At 24.1% G+C, this 26,539-nt stretch overlaps 1 protein-coding gene across 3 annotated transcripts in view; it reads left to right on the forward strand.

Annotated features, from left to right (window-relative positions):
* The window catches only part of LOC126903896 (head-specific guanylate cyclase), a 98,558-nt gene that overhangs the window by 27,203 nt on the left and 44,816 nt on the right, over positions 1 to 26,539 (forward strand). For all 3 annotated transcript variants that reach the window (XM_050682470.1, XM_050682479.1, XM_050682487.1), the window contains 6 exons: positions 2,172 to 2,251; positions 9,184 to 9,344; positions 14,968 to 15,164; positions 19,277 to 19,488; positions 22,844 to 22,983; positions 25,798 to 25,977. In XM_050682470.1, the coding sequence (XP_050538427.1) occupies positions 2,172 to 2,251; positions 9,184 to 9,344; positions 14,968 to 15,164; positions 19,277 to 19,488; positions 22,844 to 22,983; positions 25,798 to 25,977 (970 nt within the window). The remainder of the gene's footprint in view (positions 1 to 2,171; positions 2,252 to 9,183; positions 9,345 to 14,967; positions 15,165 to 19,276; positions 19,489 to 22,843; positions 22,984 to 25,797; positions 25,978 to 26,539) is intronic.

Here is a 26,539-nt window from a genome sequence, read left to right on the forward strand (position 1 = left end):
AATGCGTTTGACATACAATGGTAACATATTCCCTGAGTGAATTTTCAAATTCTGTTACATTATATTACGTCACTGATATTTATTATTACTAAATATTAAACGATTGCACATGTATGTGAAACATTTTTACACAATCAAACTTTTTTAATGAAATAGAAATAATGACAAAGACAAACATCGAATTAAAATCCAAATTCCTATATTTTTAAGACATTTAGATCATTACTACTTATTTATATTATACAAGAGAAATTTCTAAAATAAATTTGTATTTTAAATATAATATATATAATGATAATTGATCACTTGTAGCTAATATTATGTAAAATTGAAAAATATTGAAAATAGCCACAAAAAAATTCCTAAAAATTCGCAGATACGTATTTCGGGAACTATGTTACACATCACATGATGTCAGCATGTGTTTAGCGATAATACCGATAACGTGGTTTTCGAAATACGTATCCGCGAATTTTTAGTAATTTTTTTTTTTAGGCTTTTTGAAATAAATATTTTTATTATATTTTACTTTTAAAATAACGTTTTTAATGCAGTTTTTATTTTAAATGAATAAAATATCTTGATTAACCTCTATGGTAATTGGAGGAATATTTATAATTTATCAATATTTAATGCTTTTAAAACATAGTTATATTTATGAATTGGCTAGATGATTGCAAACCCTTCGAAAATTCATCCGACCAGCTATTTATTACAAAAGATGGTACTTTTAGACATTTTTTGAAAAAAAAAGATAAAAGAACACTTATAATAAAATAATGTCAAAAATGTATAAATATATCCCTGTTTACAATTAACTTCAATATTATTGCCTTATTTTTTGATTCATTGAAATTTTTATGATTGCTACCTAGATTATACGGCGATAAATGTATGCAAAAGTAATACACTGATGTATGTAAGCCAAAAAGATGTTGCACTAGGTTTAAAGTATCAAATAAATGAACTGATTTACAAAACAGAACGATGAAACGTTAAAACATTCAAGTTACACTTACAATGTAAAATAGTTCACTATCATTTATGGTGAAAAAATTCAAAGGAAAAGCTTCTAAAGTTAAAACAATTTGCAGTGAGAATTAAAAATAAACCATAATAAATGAGCGAATTCTTTATACTAATTGCATTTATAACGCAACCACACAACAGTGCGTGGGATAACGAATAAATATGACTAAGCTGAGTGAGAAAGAGCTAGAGAGAGATAAATAAATAGATAGTGAAGAAAAACAAGAACCTTCTGACACTGATTGATGATGGTGTTTTACTACATAACAGTTTCTTTCTCTTTCTGACTCGAGATATCTTTCCTAAAACAGTTTCTTTAGAGAGATATTGTATGCTTATTGACATTTTAGGACACCTAGAAATTTCAATAACATCAGTAGTTTTGATAGAAATCTTCTAGTGATAAAACATAGCATAAAATTCTGTTTCTTGCTTAAATGAATTCTTTGAAAAGATTGACAGGTTTCTTTGATGGTCATTAATAGTTAGAACATTTACAAAGGAACACATTGATTTTTTAATAATACATTCTTGTCTTTTCAAAAAGTTCTTTTGACTAAGAAATAAGTAAAACCTTTCCGTTGGTAAAATATTCTATAATGCATAAAATATAACAAATATCTCAAATAAAAGACTATCTAAAATAAAACATGTTTATGAATGAAATGTTACACTCAGTATTTTATAAAAGTTACATTCTATGTAGCGTATGAATTTCTAAATCGTAAGAGTTTTGGTGGAACATCAATTTTTTATACAAGTAGTGGAAAATATTTTCTATGGTTCCTTATTTTGTTTTACTTGTTAAAATGAGATAAAATGTAAACATGAATATAAATATAGCGGGAAATAAAACAGTAAGAATAGTCATAAGTATAAGTCATAGTATAAGAATAGTCATGATTAAAATTATTTTAGATAATATTTACTGAATGTACTAAAATATATAAAATAGTAATTGGCAAGTAGCATTACAAAATTTTTTTTTTAAATGTTAAAATACAGGGCAATTTATAAATAAGTTATAATGTGTAACTTTTATACAATATATAATACATGAAAATTAAAATTTCATATTGCTTATACAGTTTTTCATAAAAAAAATTTGATTTTTACTGAATATTTAACAACATTTGTTTCAGGAAAGAGCTCCCAAATAACTTCACTAGTTCTGATGTCAGGTTATTGGAGATAATACACCTTAAAGCAGAAAATCTAACAGGTAAATTATATCTGTACTATTTTCATGTGAAAATGAATATTTGTAGTTCTATAAATCGGTTAATATATTTTATTTACAGAGAAAATTTATTGTTTAACTTGTATAATAATAAAATAGATTATAACCCAATAGCTTATAGTTAATGATAAAGGATTCATTCATTAGTTAAAAATCAATTTTTAATTGAATCATCATTTTTTGTGAAAACAAAATAGTAGATTGACCTAAATAATAGAGTGGACAAAAAATACATTACTTACAAAAGTAAAGGTATTTCATTTTGAGCAGTTGCCATAGTTACAATTAGGTTTAACATTTATCACGCTGTTTGTAATTAAATAACACGTGTTTCTTGATACTAATACTATTGTTATTCGTAGTTTTGTGATTTTTCGTTTTAGCGCCACAACAAATAAAACTTAAAGTAATTGTGTTTTTAATGTTAGATTTCGTATATGATATAAGACTACAAACAAATTTTCTATGTTTTCAATTTAAAAATAAATAACTATTTAAAACTATTTCCATACCATTTAAATATTTAAGTTAAATGAGTTTCTAACATTATTAGCAAATAAAAATAAAAATATTAAATTATAATTAAACAAATTCTCATTAATTGTACACACAGTATAGAAGAAAAATAATCAAGTTTACTATCGTATGCAAACAATTGGAATAAAATCATATAGACATGATTTATTATAATTTAATTTGTGGTACAAAAGTAATCACACCGTGGGATATTTTACATAGTTTGTTTGGAATTAAAATTTTGATTTATGTTTCAAACCATTGTAGGCTTTGAAAAATATACTCTACGCATATTTTCCAAACAGCTGCTATCCCATCTTATGATGTCATGTAAACAGAGCGACATGTTGTTTCATAGTATCATCATTATTATGATAATATTGTATTATGGTTAATCCATCAAGACAACAAATGACGTTTGATATTTGCGATGTAGAGTAGCAGGTGCTCAACGATTTGACCGACTACGAATATGAATATCTTGTTCTCTATGCTATAAATATAGTAGAGTTAATACTTAGGTGCTTTAGTGTGGGTCGTCCCTACTTTCGGATATCGTAATTTATCGACAACAAAATGCCAAAATAAGGTCGATAGACATATTTAGGCCGTTAGCTGCCAATATGGGTTTGCCAAACTTATAATAATAAATTCAATTTTGTACCTAAAATGGAATTTCATTTCTAACTCTTTGGCCACGTGCTTTCATTTCCATCTCTTTAGTTTAATAACTATTTACTCCTCGTGATGTCTATTGCCTAAAAATTTAAAAAATATTACCGTCCTGTTCGAGAACATAAAATGGTATAATACTATTATTGTTTTTGTATTCTCAAAGAGGATACAAATAGATAATACACGCATCAGTTGCTTTGGTAAAGTTAATCATAATAATGTCATGAAATTTAATAAACAATGGACAAGCATACCCATCGGTGTCGGGCACACGTGGGTGTGTTTGTGGATACATGACAATATGCAGAGTTATGTAAATTGAACAATGTTATCGGGTAAACGTTTTTGCGTCCTGTCTAATGTTATACTTTATTATTTTTAAAATAACAAACTCATATTTTTTTTTAACTCGATAACGCTTACGCCGTAAGCTATTACTGAATATATAACCACAGCCACAAGTTTGTATTTTTTAGAAAAAAAAGCTAAACATGCAAACGTTTTAGAGACAAATGAAATTGCATACATTTAAAGTTTTTTTTATACATTATTTTTGGTAGGATTTAGACAGAATACATTTTTAAGTAGAGCTTAAGATTTACCAATCGATTAAAAAACATACTATTATAAAACTGAAAAATGTAAGGTAAACATTTTATAAATTACATAATTTTTTGCATTAAACGTTATAATTCTAATTAAAAATGTTATAATAATAATTCCATTAGAAAATATTTACTTATATCTGAAATGGTTAAATCACCTTTAGAAGTAGTATTAATATAAAATTAATACTTATTAATAAAAAATAAAATAGCGACATATTGGTTTAATGGTCAGACAAAGAATAATTTTTTACTAATTTTCAGTTTAAATATTGAACATTTCTTAACGGTTTTATACTACATATAATGTGTGGGTAGTGAATAAAAATTGTCAATTACGAGAATACCTACAAAATATTTAGCGATAATAATTTGATTCGTAAAGTTTATTTTAAAAGTATCTTCATAAATATTTCATAATTATTTTAGTGAATTTCATTTTTAACTTTAACTAAGTAAGTTAATTTTTAAATAAAAACCTAATATAAACATTAATATGAATACAATAGTATAAAAAATGTGTTGATGAAATTTTAAGTAAATTTTTAATTGTCTCAAATGGGTTTTCTTATTTGAATATAAGGGTCCAATCATTTTATATTTGTTTGTTTAATTAAAAAATCTCTTGAATAATATGCAGATGAATAATTTTTTTTTTTCATTTCTTCGGGGTTAAAAAACTTAAACTTTAATTTCTTTAGTGGAAACCCCTATTTTTAGTTAAATTATATAAAAGGAAAAATTTAAAAAATATTTTGTTCTTACAATATTCTTTATTTGATGTACCGTTTTTCTGTTACTGCTCATTAAAGTTAAATGATATTTGACCAATTTTCTATTAATATTTGCTTTTTAGCATACAAAAGTCATTACTTCATCATGATGACACATAAGTAAGTTTTTTTTTTGTTGACAATTCTTGTTATCACATCTGTCACTTACGATATTAAGAATGAATACCGATGATAATTTATTGAAACAGATTATTATTAACTCCGGTGTTATGAAAACCAAATTAATAAATAATTTTAATTTTAATCCAAATCATAAACAATCTTAAAACACAAACAGTTGATCGGATAAAAAAAAGTATATGATCAAATATTTTAAGATCATATTAAAATAATCTTAAAATTAAGTTATAGTTTTATATCCTTAAAAGAATGAAAAAAAATGATACAAGTATACATTTTTATAGATTTTTGAATCCAAACAATGTATTTCTTTATAAAAATTGAATATATTCAATAATTCTGGAAAATTAGTGTCTTATATTTAATCGATCACCTTGTATACAGAGTGATTGATTTATTATTTACCATTAAATTTTTCTAAAATAATAAGAATTCAAAGGATTTTTTTTTTATTTTATTTAATATTATTTATTTCTTGATTTATAAGTGGTTAAAAATTTTTAGGTTTATCCCTTATAAGGGACCTAATTTAATTTTTTTTTTATGGAAATATACATATTTAACTAATTTATATAATATAATATAATTCAACTAAGAAAATTATTGGTTTATGTCAGTATATTGGAAGTTATTATGACTTTTAAATATAAACTGGAAGTTAGATGAGTATTATATTATTTTTATCGTTATGCTAATCTTTGCCGCACTAGGAATAAAAATATTTATAATTTGAAGCATTTTTTATTATTATTTAACTGGTTTTATAAATGTCTGTGTTACTATTAAAATAATAAAAGTTTAAACTCATATAACGAAAAGGTGTGGGTATTAAAAGTATTTAACCTCTTAAAATTCGAGAAGTAAATAACATTTAAATAAGCCAAATAAAAATTTTTAAACTTATTATTTTAGAAGAAATCTAATGGTTACTAATAAGTTAATTACTGTATATGTATATATTTTTAATTAAAACTATTTATTCTATTTACATTGTTTTCTTTTCTAATTCAATGAGATTAAATATACTTTTAAAAAGTTGAGTTATAACATTTGAATAAAAATAAAAAATTTTTAAATGACATCTTTTTTATCTGTCAGTCTCACTTTTAACTTTTAAATAAATAATAATTTAAAAGTACATACATTGAATTGAATTTGTGCCTATAAAAAGTTGCAATTATCTTCTCTGTGTAATTCTATCCTATTTGTTCATTTATGAATAAATTGAAAACTTCTCTTTATCAAAATCGAAGTTATTCGATCCCTTTTAATTCACATAACAATTATTTTAATATATTTTATACACTACATAGTGAGTATTTTATTTGAACTACAGATGGTATTTACTTTTGATTATTAAATTCTCTCGAGATATCTACGTTGACTCGATTAAAATTAGTGATTCTCGTGCAACATCTTGCAAATAGAATATTAAACTGTTGGTGAACAAAACGTTTTTTATTTAGACGGATGTACTTCGTTTTTACTTTAGGTTGGAAATATCTTTCTTTCACAATTTTCAAATTTTTACATTTAGATTTATTCTAAAATTGTATGCTTATGATTTAAAAAAAGTAGGTAAAGATTTGCGTTTGTTTTCGATTGATAATTTTAAATAGAAACAATAAAAATAGTGTATATTTAAAATCCAAAGCATAGCTAGAAATTAATTACTTGGCATTTCATGAAAATAAATTTCCTCATTCTCATTATACTTATATTAAAAATAAATAAATTTATTTTCTTTGTCTAAATAATCCCAAGCTTAATCAATTGATACTTTCTTTTTAAGTACCTAAACATGACAATTTAAAGCACTTAATCACAAGTACTCGATTTGGAGAATAAATGTTGCTTATTGTGACATTTTTGATGGATTTTCTACTGTTTATCTCTAAAATAAAAGAGTAAATGAATGGTAATCTTTTAAATGAACTAATTCAATTTAAATTGTTATATCACATTACTTATATAAGAATCGATTAATTACAATTTTAATAGCAAAACGATTATAAGTATTTTATTATAGGCTCAAATTTTATCAAACTTTAAATAATATAACATATTGTTATATATAAAAAAATGTTAAAATTGATAGAAAAATCAAATTACCCTCGTCCAATTTTTTTTTTTGTAACCCACAACTATGTATTTTATAAATATTTATGGGGTATACTTATAACTAGCCAAAACAATGAAGAGGTATCTTCATCAGAGTTTTGACAATACCAGAAATTTTCTAAAACGCGGTAAATAACACATGGGATTGTAGCACAAAAACGACAAAGCAGAGCTTTGTCAGAGCTACCAACTTATTTTAAAAATTATTTTTACCGACAAACTGGTTCCTCCTTCTTCTTTATTTCATTTTCGTTCTGTTATATTATATACTAGTAGAACTATTTAAATTATATAGATTAGTTGTAAGATGATTTATAGATCAATTTGTATTTATATTCTTAATTTTAAAATTGAATATTGATTAACATCTATCGTTATTTATTTATAATAAACCCAACCAAACGTTTTATACACTTTTTATCATACCACGAATAAAAAATATATTTTTGTTGACCTTCAAATTGATTTGTAATAAATTATATTTTATGACAAACATTTTCAAATCATTTTTACTGACCATCAATTATTATATTTATTCTAATTTAAGAGAAACAAACTTTATTTACTTTCAATTTTGTTACGTTTTGTTTAATAATAATAATCATAATAATGGAAATATGAATAAACATTATGTTCATAAAAATTTTACTCTGATATTAATGAAAATAAATGTATTTAAAAATTTTAATTTGACATACTAATTTAGTATTCGTAGAATTCAATAATAAAATGTACAATAATAAATTATTATTTTCTATTAAAACAATTTATTTATACGAGAATGTTTGAAAAATGGAATAATAAAAAATTTTTCAAACCTTGTTTAAACACAATTCTTATGTTTTAAAATGTGTATGCTATTCAAAATTTGTATACATTGTGTTACCAATAGTTCATAAAGTGTTATGAATCCATATTAACAGTTGATATTATAACGTAAGAGGTCACTAAAAGTTCAGTATGTAGTCAGTGATGGGTCTATTAACAAGAAAAGGTTTTGTGAAGTATATGGAATGCTTTGAAGTGTGGTAATATAAAATCAATATATTACCATAGACTTGTGCAAATTTATTCTCTTCTTTTAGTGAATTAATTAAAGACATCTTAACTGATACAAATCTCGAATCAAAGGTTCTTAATGAACAATTTTATTTTGATCTATTTACAATTTTTTTTATTTTTTCCTTAAAGATACATTGCCTTAGTTTGAAATTACAAAAGTTTCTTGTTTATTATACATTTTTGTATTAAAAATGTGTTATTATACAACGTGCATTATTATGAATGAGACTTTGTTTTTATTCAAGAATTAAAAGCTAATTGGCTAATTTTTTTGGCTGGTAGACAATTTTTATAATAATTTTATACAATTTTGAAAAATAGTAAGGATTAGAATAATTTTACCTTTTAGACCATTTATTTTTTTGAAATTAAAATTTATATTTTTAAATGAAAAAAACAAACCTTTTCGAAAAAATGTACTCATAATTTTTTGGCAGATTGATGATAACAACCTTTTTATTACAATATATCTATAAAATTTCAAAAACTATTTTGTGGCATATTACCTTTTGTATAATATGAATAACAGAAGCACGTACAAATAATAAATAAACATAATAAATTAAAGTAATATGTAAATATATATATATGAGATTTTGTTATTAATACAAACATTTTATTTATTTTGTAAACATGTAAAAAGACATTTTATTCTGAAAATGCCAAGAAGTAATAAGATATTCAATAAAATTTGTATGTCAAACACTTTTTTTAATATATAAATCACGTAAAAAGCCATACAACGGTGGGTTAGTGTAAAAATGCATATATAGGTAAAAATGAATTCGAAAATTGTCATCCAAACAAATTTATGATCTTTTTTATTTTTGTGCATGATTCTTCGTATTTTTGTATCCTTCGGCAATCCTCTTGTTTTCCACGACTTGACTTTCTTAATATTTTTCTTTCCTTTTTTTATTCAGTCACTATAAATATATATCACACTAAGAACTTATACCTGCTTTAGATAATTTGAAATATTATTATTTATTGTGTGGTTTTGTTTTTATTTTTTTAACAGGAGATGGAACAAAAGTAATTGAAGCAATAGGTACGAAAGTTATTCAAGATTGTAGTGACGATCGTTTGATCCGAGCTCTAAAGAGCTTGGGAGGAAATCTTTACCATTTTCTCACCACATTAGACGGTGTTCAAGATGTCTTACAGCTAGATGATGGAAAAGTAAGTTTTTCGATTTTCTCAGGTATATGCTTTTATACTATACATAATAAAAAATTTACCTAATATTAACATGTAATTGTCGTAATTTAAAAAAAGATTTGTTGTAATTTAAATAATAATAAGTAAAAGTGTAGTAGAAATCATATGTGGTATTAAACTTTATGGTAAATGCTTTTCGAGACTCTATCGGTGCAGTGTGGTTCGAAGGTCTGTTATTGCTTGCAATGACATGCACATTAGATTGGAATAATTTTACCTGAATTATGTAATCCTTTAATAATGCAGTTTTTACTTGTGGGATGATATTAAATATACAAACTCGAATAATCACTAATTTGTAGACAATGTCTTTAATAAGTTTATTATTATTATCATATAAAACAATGATAAAAGTCTAGCAATGCAAAATTGACATTAGGAAAAAATTATACAATAAAATATTATAATCAGTTTTTACAGGCACGATTAGCATAAAAAGTATTTTTACAATATTCACGGGCAGGCGAAACAGAGCCGGACGATAATCGCGACGTGCTCGAATCGGGGTAAGATCGAAACATGACAAAACTACTAGCCCAGGGAGGTTCTTGATGCATTTTCCAGGTCCCCTTCCATAGATGTGCCTAATCATCGTCCGGCTCTCATTGGGTTTCACATTTTAGGTCTTTTATAATCTGTTTACATTGTGAAAGAGTTTCTTTAACTATGGACAATAAAGAGTAACATTCGACTGTTTGACATTCGATTATTTAGCGTTTGCATGTGTTGGGAAGGAGAGTTGTGTGTTTGGCTGTTTTAGAGGATAGAAAGTGTTAATTGTGTTTTGTTTTTTATATATAGGGCCTATTACAACATAATCAACCCCAAAAAATTACAATTGATTACTTATGACTATGTGAGTTTATATATTTTTACCTTAATATAAATACAAAATAAAGAGTAATTAATTTTATTACGTACTACAAATAAAAATATTGTATAATATATGACAAGTTATTGATCGTCAATAATAATTAATTTTCTGCAAAATGGATCACTTGAAAACATTATTTACCATGGTTAATTATTCCATAGTAAATATTTGATTTTAATGTTGAATATGTACGCAGTCAAAATAGGTAGTTGATTAAATCAAACGGTTATTTTTGTACTTAAATTAGTTTATATTCGCTTTTGTTTTTCCTAGTCTTAATTAATGTACTTTAACAAAAAAAGTTCCTGTAGCTCTGTATATATTTATCATGATTTTTTATGGAGTTGTGTGTCTTTATAATGGTCTAAACCAATTTTATAATTGCATTAATTCCCGAACCCTAGTTACCACTAAATTAAGAAGTGTCCAAGGCCTGATATTGTAATTCTATAAAAATTATATTTTGGAATTCTTCTTTTTACTTATTCAGAACCATTATGTCAGTTATATTATTAACCTAATCACAATCAGTGATACCTTTATTACTTTTTTATTATAACGGTCGCTATTGCAACATTGTGTAAATTAAAAGGTTCAACAACGTTGAACAAATAGTTTAATCTGAAAGCTAAGAAAAGTGATGCTGGTAAATTAAAGAAAAAAGTTCATAATAATACCGGCGTTCCATCATAGTGTGTTAAATTTTTACAGTTTTATATGGTTTTTTTCTTTAAGTTGACCGATGTACTTGCGTCAGCTGTGTGATGGGAATTTAATATGGTTATGGTAATGTTTTCAGTATGAGATTTTTCGTGTTCATTAAATTGTACCTTACCTTCGTTGTTCATCGTACATCGCCGATTAAAAATCGTTTTGTTCGTACTTAGACTTGAGGGAATGTGACACATGTTTTATCTCATTACTTCTGTCAGACGCTTTTTGTGGGTTCGCGCAATAGCTGAAATGAAACTATAACTCCACATGTACTTTAATTAAATTCGGCTACCAGACAGCTAAGACATACTTCCTTATTTTGTAACATTATATAAAAATTGTTTCGACCTTACCTCGGGATCAAAACTATTCACCATGTTTGAATTGTTATGAACTAACTTGTTGTAAGCGTTAATCACAAATTGTTTTTTTTTGTATTAAGCAAAAGTGATCACACATATACAAGTTTATTTATATATTTCTATATTTATTCATTTTATTTTTTAAAATCATTTTTAACGTCATCTCTAAGAGCTATTGTTTGTCTCAGAAATAATGGTAAAATCTACATAGCCCAGCGTAACGGATTCGAACCTACGCACGGAAGCTTGACACGTTAAAGACTGAGCTAAATAAGCCGCCGACCTAGCTAGATAATACTAAAAGTGACCACTTGTTTTCATCCCATAATTTTAGATGATATTACATTTATGCAAAAAAATTAATTTTTACCTTCGACCGACATAAATTCTATTATTTTGAACAAGTATAATTAATTATTTTAGAGCTGCCCACAGAAAAATCGTGCAGAGAATCAAAAAATTATTGACAACAGTTTAAGCTCTACCCCCCGAAAAGCCACTTCTTTGAAATTTATGTGATAAACTAATTTTTTACTTTAAATTATACTTTAAAAGTATTATAAGCAAGAAGAAAAAGGTATGAAAAATAAATTTATTATACATTTTTATTTGAATTTTAAAAAATTTTCCAAACCTTTCTTTGAAAAAAAATTCATGTATGTAATATTATTAACTATTTGAAATAAGCCTAGAAATAAAAAGACAATACATTTCCAATCCATTGGTCGTATAAATCTAATCTGTCTCCCAAATAACATTTCTGATTTCTAGAATTTCGTTAGAAACAGTTGCCGCAGAATCTATTTTACATTGACAAAGACTTAAATTCAAATTAAAAGATTTGGTAGCTAGGCTTGTATGTTTTGCGTTAGTTTTTTTGTTAGTGACACAACAAATCCCTGGAGGTGAAACGACACCTCTTGTCGTCCCTGATTTTATTTTAAATAACCTCATGGAGTTTGTGTTTTATTTTTTTTAATTTGTTTTAAAATATTTAAAAAATGTTTTAAATGAATAATTTGTTTTTGCTAAACTTTGATATTTTTTTCATGAAGTATGCAAAGTGCTCAAAAAGTAAGGAGAATAGTTGCATTGTTCTTAGTTTTGCTTAAATTCTATTTTAGAATCTATTATTGAAAAATAACAATAATGGTAATGCCAATTTATCTCTAAATGTATTTTTTACAGTATATATTTTATTTTTTTTTAATGTATTCATATTTAAAATTTAACTAATTTTCATTAAAACTATAAAAAAGAAAAAAATTAAGTTAATCTGTCGATTAAAAGCTTTATAAATTTAAATGGTAAAATAAAAAAGTTGTTTATTTTACAAATTTACTGTATGGCGTATAACGATATTGTTTATTAATAAGATAGAAATATTAATATAAACCTAACATTTGAATCCTATAAAATTATTTTGTTTTTATACTATATTATTGTATTATAATCCTTGTAACCTCAAATCGTTTTATATTTTGTACAAAGTAACTTTAAGGTAGTCTTACAAAAGAGTCAGTGACAGCCAAATTATTCACAAAAGGTCGCTATGAAAACACGAATTTCCATGGTTGTGTAATTATTTAATAGGGTACTTTATAAATGGCTAATCTTAACCTATCATGAAACGCTTAACATGAAATATGATGTATTTTTTATATTTAACCGCATATTAAATTCAACGCTTAAAAAATGTTGTGTCATAAATTACTTTATTACTAAAGCTGTTTCATATTTTAAGTTAAAAAATATGTTTGTATTTAATTAAATAACCATTGAAATAAAACAATTACGAGGATATAAAAGTTTTATTCATATTTAAATATTTAACAATTTTTAAGAATTTTTTGGAAACTAATAATTCTGTAAACATTTAAAATTTGAAAAATAATTAGATTCATTTTTTTTACATTTTATTGTAAACTTTAAAATATTAATAAAATAATTATTTAATTTCAAATTAAATAAGGAAAAAAGAAGAAATATTATATATTAATTATAAATAATAAAAGTGTATAATAAAAATGTTAGGTATAAAAAAGTTATATTAGTTATGGAAACATGAGAGAAGACAAAACATTATTGAAATAGAACACTGAGGGCATTTTCATAAAAAGTTAAAATAAATCATAAAGTAGACTGTTCTTCGTGCTTTAATGATTAATTGTGGAACGTGACTAATAATTTTTTGCATAGATTTATGTATACCAATTAGTATTTCAGTAAGCTAAAAGCATTACAAACTTGTATCAATATTTACATTTAATAAAATTTTCATAGGTTTAAGTTTCAATAAATATTTTCGATATTATTTAGATTTAAATTTTCAGTATACCATAAAAAAACTAAAAATATATCTAAATAATTAATGATTCTGCAAAATATAAAAAAAAATTATTAATTGTTTAAAACCAATAATAAATTTCATATTTTTAACATCAAATATTATTATCAATTGTTTTGCCAAATTACCAAACATCTTTTATTATCTTTTTTAACTATCACTGCTTAGTTAAGAAAAAATTTTCACGTTGAAGTTTAAATTGTTATTATAAAAAAGTTCGTGAAAATTAATAAAATCTTAACACATTAACAGTTGAAAAATTCCCATAAATAGAATATTCACATGTCCGCCGAATACTGACGGTCATCGAAAATGTACCAGAAATCATGTACTGGATTAGAATTCGTGACCCAAGACGTCCTGGAGACAAACCTTACAATTAGGATCCGCTCATTTATGATTCAAATCCAGATACATTTCTATATATGTTGATAAAGTGATATGTGACTGAGGAGAACATGGTATCATGTCATACTTCCCCCAAGCCACAAATGGGGTACTTTTACGCCGTTAATAGTCCGAATGTTACAGTAATTCTTCTTGTTGGCGAGAGGGACTGTTTGTTAGATTACCCCACCATAGTGATCCCTTTAAATAATGGGAAGGATTGACCGCTTTTAAAAAACCGCTCAATTGAGTAATTTTAGAATGTTTCTGAAAATGACACATATGTTTTGTTTGAAATAAATAGCCCATTCTTATTTTTATTGTTTTTTTTACTAAAAAATAAAGGTACAATTCCTATTTATTAACTGTATGCGTAACCACATAAAGTTCTGGTAAAAATATATAACAATTTTTATGATGATTTATTTTATATATTTGTTTTTCATATCTAATTATAATTAATGGTAAATAAATTCAGAAATAAACTTTCTCTTGACCTTTTTTAACTAAGCTACTGATTTTTTTAACATACTTCATGATGTGGTGTTAATAAGTTAAACAAAAAAAAAATCATTAACTAAATAACTTCAGAATGATTTTTTTGAAATATAATTTTACAATAATTATGTTTTAAATTTAATATTTAGATGATATTACACCACTACCGGTTTTTTTTTTTTTATAAATATAAGTTTATGTTATTACAAAAAAAATGATTTAAAATTAATTTAAATATATTGCGCGTTGATTTTCATTTTTTATGTAAATTATTGTGAAAATATCTTCAATATTATTAACAAATTATACATTTTAATTTGAAAACTCGATGGTGTAAACGTCAAATTTTATGAAAGTCTAAAATATAGTAATAATAACATTTTTTTATTTATATAAATATAGAAGGCCAGTTCAGATTTTACATGCCGACCCAGTGATGAGCCAGGTGTATTAGATCTAAATCTGCGAACTAGTAGGTCCGATGGGAAATGTGTTGCGCACTTATTGGCTGGGACATTGTCTGGTGTAGCAACTAGATTCTATGGTTCGCGGCCAGACGTTGAACTTGGTACACATCCAAGTGACCCTTCTCTCTACAGGTGAGTTAGCAACAGCTTATCATTTTGTTATTATAAGAAAACATTACATCTAAATGAATATTTAAAGTACATAGTATTATAAAATAATTAAGAAACTTATTTAAATACATAAAATTATTATAGCTACGTACAATACATTATTTCTTTAACAAAAATATGTGTTAATATAAATGTCCAATGACAAAATGTAACACATTTTTTGTTTTCTAAGTACTTTATTAAATGCATGTAATTAAACAGATCAAACGTCAATTAAACTTCATTATACAAAGCTGTAAGGTTATAATTTAACATTATAAACCAATAATTACACAATAACTATACTTAATTAAAGTTTAATATAATCAGAAAAAAAAATTGTATAGAATTATCTAACGTCAAATTATTAGTATGTATAAATTTAGTATCGAAACAAGAAACGGGAAGATTCTTTATTGACAAATGAAAAGAAGTATATTTATAATTATATTATTATTCGAAGAAAAAAAAATCCAGGATTTCGGGAAACAAAGGTTATCAAAAAAAAAAAGAACAATAAATTTAATCTTTGATTTATTTATTAATCAGTAAATAGTGTTGTTAATATACAGGGTGATTTTTTTATCATAACCCACTCAATTACTTGCAGAATAATAATAATTTAAATATTTTTTTTTTTTATTATTATCTTTAGTTACACATTATTCTTGAATTTTTAACTATGTAATACTTTTTAAGTTCATCCCTTATGCCTTGGAGGGTGGTCAACTTTGTTTTTTTAAATGGTAACACATATTTTTAATTCAATAAAATGTTTGAGTTTTTAATTTAATAGTAAATGGCATTTGAATTTTTAATATAACTTTATTAGCTTATTAGATATAAACATTTAAAGTTTCAAAATGTTGAGTTAATATACATGTATAATACACATGGGATTGTAAATACAGGTAGCTAATTAGATTTTTATGACATTGCTGTCTCAGTCACGGATTGTTTATTATCAATTATGATTATCAATAGATATACTTTCTGTATTGTCAGTTAGTGTATTTATAAACTAATAACAATGTGCCTTACTACAATTGATAATAACAATGCTGTGTACCTGCTAATATCGATGTTATAAAAAACCAATTAGCTACCTATATTTGTAATCCCTTGTGTATTATACCTGTATATTAATTCAAAAATTTGAAACTTTAAATGATTATATCTAATAAACGAATTAAGTNATTAGGAATTTAATTTATAGTTAGTCACGTAATTAATAAAATATTTTGTGAATAACATAAAACTTTTTAAATAAAAAAAATTAAACAAATAAATTTGTTTAAAAATAAAAATAAATGTATTTTTACAATAATCAAATAAAATACCAATTGTATATTATTCATTTTTTAATTAAATCGTATTAATTAATTATTAAATTAAATTATATGAAATATATATTAACAAACGAATAAATGATTTATTCATTAAGAGAGTTCTTTCAATATTGTCATGAAAAACGTTTCATAGACGTCTATTATTTTATATAATTTTATTAAAAAAAAAAAGTAAAATATAGCATATATTATAATGGATTTGTACTGTAAATATAAATTAAAAATAACCTTTTAAACAATTTATAACATAGTTTAAGTATGTTCATTTTTTATTAGTCTAGTTTAATATAAAACTAAAATGAAATTATAAATAGAAATTACTCTAGAAAAAAAATCCCTGTTATACAAAATAAGAATAATTTATTTTTTTTCACGGTATTTTTTTCGCCATTATTATTTAATGGCTTTTAAAAATATAAATAAATTATTCTATTACCGGTGGCAAAATTATAATCATAACAATCTCGGGAGACCCATTTATTTTGACCGATCCAAATATCATTATTTGTATGTCTACTGTAATGTAATATGATTTTTTTTCACTTATCATATATAAGCGGAGGAATGTATATAGATCATGTATAAATTGTTAATGCAATATTCATTATCTTTCAATTATATATATTTTTAGTAATATTTTATTTTTAAAAGTATGCCCTATTATAACAATACAAGTTTTTACCCTACGTATAAATTAATTTTTATTAAACAGTTTTATATTAATACAAGTTTTAGTAGAAGTTATTTGGTATTTAAATTTAAAATATTAACATTTTAATACTTTAAAATATTTATTAAAAATTGAATAGTGAATATCTTTATGATATTTCTTTAAAAAATAATAACATTTTTCACAATCTTTTTGTTTTCAATTGAGTGCCTTTATTTGTAATTATGTTATTATCGCATGTCTATAAATAATATAAATAAAAATATAATCTGTTTTATCTAAGCTGAATTAGCTATTCGGAAGACGCTTTAGACAATATGTCTGATTAACGTGTTGACATTATGAATGCATTTTCAGATTCATTAACGTCAAACAAATGACAAATGTTGGTCACTTAGTTTACTCCCTTGACCTTTTGATTTTGGTTTTCCACCCAATCACAATCTAGGTCGCTATTATAAATTACTAAATGTTTTCATCTGTCATTAGGCAACCTACTCGATAATATTTTATGACAACACACGACAGCAAATCGTTGGATATTTTTTTGTATGTTTTCACGAACTTTTTAACCTATTGTGGGAACTAAATAAATAAGAAGCTATTTAATAACGACTCTAAGGAAAATGAAAAATTGATACTCAGTGTATTTTATTTTTCGAATTTTAAATAGAATACAAGTAATATTTTTGGAGCGATTTTTACATATTTCTATAATCTTGACATAATATTACGAATTGTTTTTGAAAAATATGTAACAAATCAAGCGAATTCTTTAAAAATACTAATAATTAAATTTATTTTAAAAGTACATTATTACATCAAAATTGTAAATTAACTTATGAAATTATGAATGAAAATACTTGGCTTTAGTTTTAAAACTCATTAGTCGAAATAATATTAAAAAATATAAATTAACATTTATCAACATTTCAAGTAATCGATACCCCCACTTTTTGATGATTAATCTTTAAATTCTTAAAATAAATAATAATTCAAATAAATAAGTATTAATAAGTTTCATTATTATGACAAATAATAGTACTTTAGTATTACTTGATAAATTTATAAAACATTTTGATACATAAATATTTAAAAAAAAGTTGTACGATGCTAACTGTAATTTTCTTAAGTATACTGTATTTCAAAAACCGTTGAAAACACTAACAATTACTTACTATATAATTTGAAAAATGATTTCAGAACACAATTTAATCAACACTCAAGGGTATTTCATCTGACAATGGATTGTCTGTTGAAATATCATAATTATTTTAAAGTTACTTGAAGTAAAATATATAAATTATGAGTTATAGTAACTGTGAAATTAAGACATTAGTCGGAAAATCTTATACTTATGACTGACTCCGTCTTTGACTTATCTTGGCTAATCAATTTAAAACTTTGCGTTAATGGAACATTCTGAATTTTAGATGTATAGTTTGTTTCATCATTGTTGAAAAGTAATTAACGTCTAATCTTCGAATGATCCATTCCATCACACCACTCACATCCCTTCGATTAAGCGACACGTCAACGCTGTTAATTGCTCATGCACATGAATGCTACCTTATTATGCGATAACCTGGAGTGTTTCTCATTAAAATATTCATTAGAATTGGTGCCTTGAGGTTTCGTCCTACAAATTACACTGACAACAATTGTCCGCTTTGCCACGCGCAATGGTTGCATTACGTGAATTTATTAAAAAGGATGAATGATAACGGTTAAATAGAGTATATTTGACTTTCAAAATGGGTTTAAGTATGTATAGCGTATGACTCTAGGTAAAATTCCAGCCATATACCCACTACATAAAATCATAAAGTATTGTTTTGAAAAATAATTGCGTAATAAAAAAGCAAGAGTATTTCATAAATGAGTTTTACAAAAAGTAATTACCACAATCTTTAAACCGTTTAACCTATCCACATATAGATAATTTGAGTAATTAACACACATCCTTCCTTCTTATTTTATTTGTGTTAAAAAAATACAAAATTAATGATATATTTATTAAATTAAACTCTTCTATTAAAATATAATTCTTTATAATTAGTATTTTTTTTTTTTAGGTACACCATACGTACTACAAATGTGACAACAGATACTGATGTGATAAATAAATCAATTCAATCCCTTTCTCAACAAGCCAGTGATCTTAAAATAGGCGTAACAAGTTTTTGTAAGGCATTTCCGTGGCATTTAGTTCTGGATATTCGATTGGAATTTGTTCAATTGGGAACAGGCTTTATGAAACTATTCGGCAAATGTCTGCAACAATTCGGTGAGCGATTTAAAAGAAAAAAATTAAATATTGGTAGAAAAAAAAATTACATTTTCTAAAATTCTATTGGCATGCAAAAATCAATATAATAGTATGTGTTCTCATTTCCTTCTTTGAGTAAGATGATGATATTGTTTTATTAAAAACACCAAAAATAGCCTAATAAAATTATTCAAATTATTAATTAACATTATAAAAAACCTAATTAAAAAAAACATTATTCTTATTTACAATTTTTTCTATCCATATTCCATGAAATAAACTGTAAACACATTAGATTTATATTTTTTAATTAAATGGGATAGGTAATACAGCAGAATTTTCAAATTATATGAATCCGTATAATACAAAAAAAAATTTTATTTTAAAATTTACTATGTAATCGTACATAAAAATACAGGTTAACATCAAGTTTAATTTGATATATATATTTTTAATTCACACAAATATAATGATAAAAAAATAAAATACATTAAATTAAAATATTCATATAAGTAAAATGTTTAATACAAATTAAATATTCGTATAATTTGTTCAAATTATATGGTAAAGACTAATCACTTATTACAAATATTATTTAAAATAATAATTTGGAACTTAAAAATAATTAACTCAAAAATCCACAAAAATACTTAAAAATTACGTGTGAGTATTTTGGGTTAATATTTTCAGCGCTAATCACATACTGACCTTATTAATAATTTTTTTGATTTTTTAGGTTAATTTTTTTTTATTTTTAATTAATATTTTCAATATATTTTTAATTTTAAATTTGTTCAAATTTTCCATAATTTAAAAATAGCCAAATAATAGTGATGGACATATTTTATCTATACGTCATAAAAAACATACTAGTTAATATTCTAATTTATTTTATTTTATTTTGAAAGTATTAATAAAAATACTAACATTTGAAAAATTATCATTCGTACAAATGTCATATTATTGGTATATGAAATAATTTTTTTTATTTTACATGATACCATTTCTTTTATATTTTTTAATGCAAACAGTTAGTGGTGAATTTTTGTGACAGCCGACAGACATAAATGAGATTTCATAAAAGTTTTTCGATTGTAGAAAGAACCCTTAAAATAACGTTTCGGTCTATGTAAGTTTTATGTTAAATTATCTAATAATATTCATGAAATCAGATATTCTGTTAAAATTATAACTAACGTTTGACATATGTCACACTGTTAACGTATTTTTAACATTTCTCATTTATTTTATTAATTGAAATTAAGTAATTATGATACAATTAAAATGTTAACAGTATAATATTATATAGTGTGATTTATCAAGAATACTCTACCCATATTTTACTTATATAATGATTTTTTCATACACATTTACGAATTAAAAGTTGATTTATTTCACGAACCATAGTAAATATCAAGTTTATTGTAATTAAAATATTTTATAAGGGTAGAATAACTTTTGAAAGTTAATTGGGAACTTATAATTATCTTTTAACTATTAAATGGAGAATTATTATTATTAAACTATTTATCTCTCTGAAAAACATTTCTTTTGTGAGAGAGCTCGGGAAAACTTACATACCCATGCGCAATGGAATACAAACTTGGTTCCTATGCATCGAGGTACGTGCGTTTTAAACTGAGCTAAATAGGCCTCTTACTATTGGAATAAATTTTAATTTTAAGAAATTAGCATATCATTATTTTGAATAGTACAATCAGATAATTTTTGAACTAAGTCATTATTATTTTTACTGAATAGCTATTGAGTTTTTAAACAGATGAAATTATCATTACCACGTAAGTAGTCATATTTTAAGTTGAGAGAGTTTAAATTTTTTTAAAATAATTCTGTTGTGATTAAAGGAGATTTAGGAAAATATGAAAAACATTCGCGAATCATATAACACCTAAAAAATAAATTCACAAAGTACAATAGTTATTTAAAGTATTAATATTTACATAATTAGAAAATAATTATTTATCTTTAAGAAAATTTTAATACGGATAATGTTTATAGTAGTATGTTAAACAAAAGCTGTTTAACTATTGATTAGTGTGAGAGTCATTTATTATTTAAAAGTAAACCATCGCTATACTCAATTAACATGATGATTCAATTATTTTATTTTATATCTATTTTTACGAATAAAATTTTTCATACAAAATATTCTTTATTAATTAAAACGTACTTATATAAGTACGTTTATAAAAAATAGCAGTCGATATAATATTAGATCGACTGTTTGCAAGCTAATTGGCAAAAAAACACATTTTTATCAACAATTATTGCTACTAAAACATGAAAGTAACTTATGAATACTTTAAATCAATCAAATCTGAACATTCTTGGTAAAATGGTACTTATGCCAATTAGCCTGCAAATATTCTATATGTGTATTATAAATATTGTTATTTCAAATACGCGTTTTTCATTTAAATGTAAATTACTTATGCATTGTATGTTATTTCCTTGAAGCATTTTTTTCAGTGCCCTTAGATAAAATTTTTTTAAGCTGTTCATCTTAAATATATAAATAAATAATAAACAGAAAATAGTACAAAACTTTTATAAGATTACAAAAAAATTTATTCCATAGCATTTCGAATGTAAAATCTAGCTTTTTATTTACAATAGTATAAACTTAGTATTTTTACTCTTGTTTAGTGAACTTAAGATTTTTTAAAAAGGTGAATTCATTGTGAAGACATTTACACAATTTATCTAAAAGCTTATGAATTATTAATATTACTTATCTCTCATTCACCTCGTAGATTTACACAAACTTATGATAATTTGGTCGATTTTAGATTCTTTATCAGATAGTATAATTTTAAAGCAATTACCTAAAAAAATAAATAACACTTGCACGTTTATTTAATACTACGAAACACGAATTTTATGTATTTTGGCGTAACTGAGAATACTTTGTTTTTTGAAGGATTATCTCTTATTAATATAAATCTCAACGGAAGTGAATATGAAATTTCCTCGAAAGAAAAACGATTGAACAAACTGCTACAATATTAATTTTCATGATTTTAGCTATTAAATGAATTTCATTAAATAATTTAAATGTAAATTCTACAATAAATGAATGCATATCAATATGTAAATTAAGTGAAAATGTAATTTTTGTTTATAACCAATAATAATTGTTTAGATATTCTCTTTATTCAAATGAAGAATTCGAACATTTTATTTTGCATTAACATTAACTGTAGTGTATGAAATAATGAAATCAACTTAATGCCTTTATATCTAACATACAAATTAAAAATATATCCATTAAATACAAAAGAACAATATAATGCACTTATTCGTATCAAATATGATGTTGGATACTTAATTATTGTGTATATTTGATTTTTAGGCCGCTCAGTTCACACATACTTCAAAATTAAAAGACCAAGGAACGTTCGGCTGTCTTTTAAAGGAATTGTGAATAGAGCCAATTCCCCGTTCGTCTTAACCTTATGTCTACCAGAGCCGCTGAATCATCATACGGTAGAGGTACTTATATTTTGATATACATTTGCAAATCCATTCATAGAAATAGGTAGACTATTGCTTTATTTTATGTACGAAATCCCATATTAACCTACAAATAAAAATGAAAAATATGTCTCCGTTTATATTAACTTTTTCGGGCTATTATATATCAGAGCAAAAATTCTCGATGGTAGTAGTCTACGTTATGTGAGTAATAGCTCAAACAGAAGAAAAGCGACGGATTTTTTCTACAGCTTAGGTAGCTCATTTAATAATATCTGTGCGGTAGGCAATCCACGAAATCTGCAAAAACGTCATCGCAATAGTTGTCTAACATTATGCCCAAGGCCGCTACTGTACAAATATAGATGTACTTATATTTCAACATTGTATACTTCAAAAACTTTAGTGTGACTCAAATTTAAGAAAATATACAAAAAAAAAACTTCCAAGAGAAATATTTTCAAGTGTAATTCTACAATTATAAAACAATCGAAATTTTTATGATTTAATTTTCTTTTTTGTTGCATCACTAATAACAATAAAAAAATATATTTGATAAACTAACTTAATCTTAATATGATTTCAAAACAATATTCTAATAACATTCGAATCATATATTTTAAAAACGATTATTCTAATTTAAAGGTATATATAATATATATATATTGATATTATATCAGCCCTATCCGCATGTCGTCAACCATCGTCCCTTCCATGACGAAAATTCGTAATTTTTTATATTTTCCGACTCGTCTTTACACTTTAATGTACGTCTTAACTCGTTAATTGTTTGTTTATTATACCACTTACGATCTAAACGCCTCTGCCACTTTGCGTTTTAAGATTTGATTTTCAAGCTTTAATATATATTCATTAAAATCGGTATACTCATTTTCACTCCTCTCTTCTTCTTTCTTCGTTTCTTAAAATATAAACAACTTATCACATTAGTAGCAGGCAATCGTCATTTTAATATTAAGAGTTGCACGTTACAAGTAAAATAAAAATTTTACTTTTAAATTAAAATTTTAAAATTTAATCAATTTTTTTTTTATTAACATCAATCTGAAAAACACTAACTTTCTTATAATTTATAATTAAAAATAATTTTTATTTAACATTTAGTGAAAAAAATACAAATTAAATGCATAAAAATACTTATAAATAGCTAAAAAATGACATACATAAGTGCAAATTGGCGAATTCTTTTTCTGTTTAGCCCTTTTTGAGAAGTCATCAGTACCCCCAAGCATATTTTGTCAATCTTTTAAAATCTTGTAAGAATAAAATAAATAATTCCTTATAGTATCGTATAATTAATAACTGTTTTTTCTATATATATTTTAAATTACTATATATGTGTGCCGCTCGTTTATATAGAATATGTTATTTACTTTAACCTTAAATATAAGTATTGGTTTCACAAATTGTTGAATTGAATAATAAAATTGTAGAGTAAAAATAAATGTAATGTATAATGTTCTTATTCATTTATAAATAGATAAAAATGAGGTGGGTACATTATTTGAAGCGAAGTATGAAAAAATATTTTGGATCTTAAGTACCCCCTGATTTAAATTACTAATTTCACCTATAGCAAAATAAATCCCACAACATCTTTAAAACAACACAGTGTAAAATTTCCCACCTACTTGAATATTGAAATCTACCATCATAGTATTAAATTGAATACAACGAAAATCCAATTATTTTTCAAATTTTCTATACAATATAACAAATTGGGAATAACAGTTATAGCTGACGTTTCAAACTCGGTACAGAGTTCATAACGTCAGCACAAAACTAAACACATGAGTATATCTGTAAATATTCTAAATAATAACAGATGTAAGTATCATCATTATTATCAATATAAAAAACTTTGGTGAGAAAATGCAAAGCATTGAGAAAAAATTGGTAGTTCAATCAGCTTGTAATAAATTTATATATATATATATATATATATTTAATTTTAATTTAATTGTATGTAAATATTATAATAATTATCAAGTGATGTAATTAAATGCGAAAATCGTACTTGATTTGTACATTAAAGCAAATAAATTATAAAAAAAAAAAACATTTTTTTTTTAATAATTATTAAAATATAAGCCCAAATATTCAATACTGAATATATTTTATAATTATTTTTGATCGCTTATTTTTATGTAGTATTCAGCTACTACTACTTCCTTTTTTGCAATGGCGTTTTGGGTGGGATACGCGGGACTTATATCCACTGATAATTTATTTAACTAATGTATACCCTAGAAAAATAATACTTATGTACTATTTATACTAAAGGGTATATGCTCACAAATCAGTGTTTACCATAAAATAAACTAAAAGAGTTTTTCGCGAAAATAGCACTACTTACTTAGTTGCCAAAATAAAAATATCCGATACCAAATGGTTATAATTTACTATCACATCTATTATTAATAAATATTTGGTATCAAATATTCTACTCAAACATTCCATGTATCATATTATTGTATATTGTTCACTATTTAGCTTTTGAGTAAAATTACATCGGCTATATCTTATACAATAATAAATAATTTAATCAACTTTAATTTAAATTACTGAGAACATACTTATGATTTACATAGACCAAAATTATTTTATTTCAAGTTAAAACTTTCATTATCTTTTTGGAGTTTGATATAGTAATTTGATAATTACAAACTTTTATTATCGTTTAAGTTTTTAACTTTGTTATGGAAAATATTTAGTAAAAAACTTGTAAACTAAAATTTCATTTACGAAATACTTAAAAAAATTAAAACTTTACAAATATTTTTAACAGCTACCTATAAAATTTACTTTCAGGGCTTAGAGTTCAAAGGTCAAATGGTATTGTGCAACGAGTCAGGGTCTCTACTATTTGTTGGTTCACCATTATTAGACGGTCTAGACAGTTTGACCAGTCGCAGTCTTTTCATATCTGATATACCTTTACACGATGCCACAAGAGATGTCATTTTAATAGGAGAACAAGCAAGAGCTCAAGTAAGTCGTTTTTTAATTTGAAAAATTGTCTGATAAAATAAAGCCTAAGAGTACTGAAGCACATCCTATTACCTTAAGTAGTTGCACCACTGGAAATGACTAAATTTTTTTTTATGAGTTATTAAGGATATATTAAAAATATTAATTGAACTCAGAATAAGAGCAAATACATAAACAAATTAAATATAATATTTTCATATCTTTTTCATTTCTATTTATATCTACGTATATTGATTTTTAAAATAGAAATGTAGAATGTAGTAAGGTAAATTTTAATTAAATGAGTAATTGTAAATACATTTTTATAGGAAATACGAAGGTTTTTATTATTTGTTGAAACTGAAGAAAATTACTATGTATTTAAAAAATATAACTATTCAATCTAAAATAATGTTTTCTGGATTTTTCTAGAGAAGTAATGAATTTACAATGAATTATTTTACATTTACCTTTTTTTTACTCTATTCAATATTATTTAATAATTTTTACTTATTTACTGAAAATTAATAAAGTTTTACGGACTACTAATACATGAACTATTATTATACAATAATCATATATG

The sequence above is a fragment of the Daktulosphaira vitifoliae genome, unplaced genomic scaffold (assembly GCF_025091365.1).
Source record: "Daktulosphaira vitifoliae isolate Bord-2020 unplaced genomic scaffold, ASM2509136v1 Scaffold_1, whole genome shotgun sequence".
Classification (NCBI taxonomy): domain Eukaryota; kingdom Metazoa; phylum Arthropoda; class Insecta; order Hemiptera; family Phylloxeridae; genus Daktulosphaira; species Daktulosphaira vitifoliae.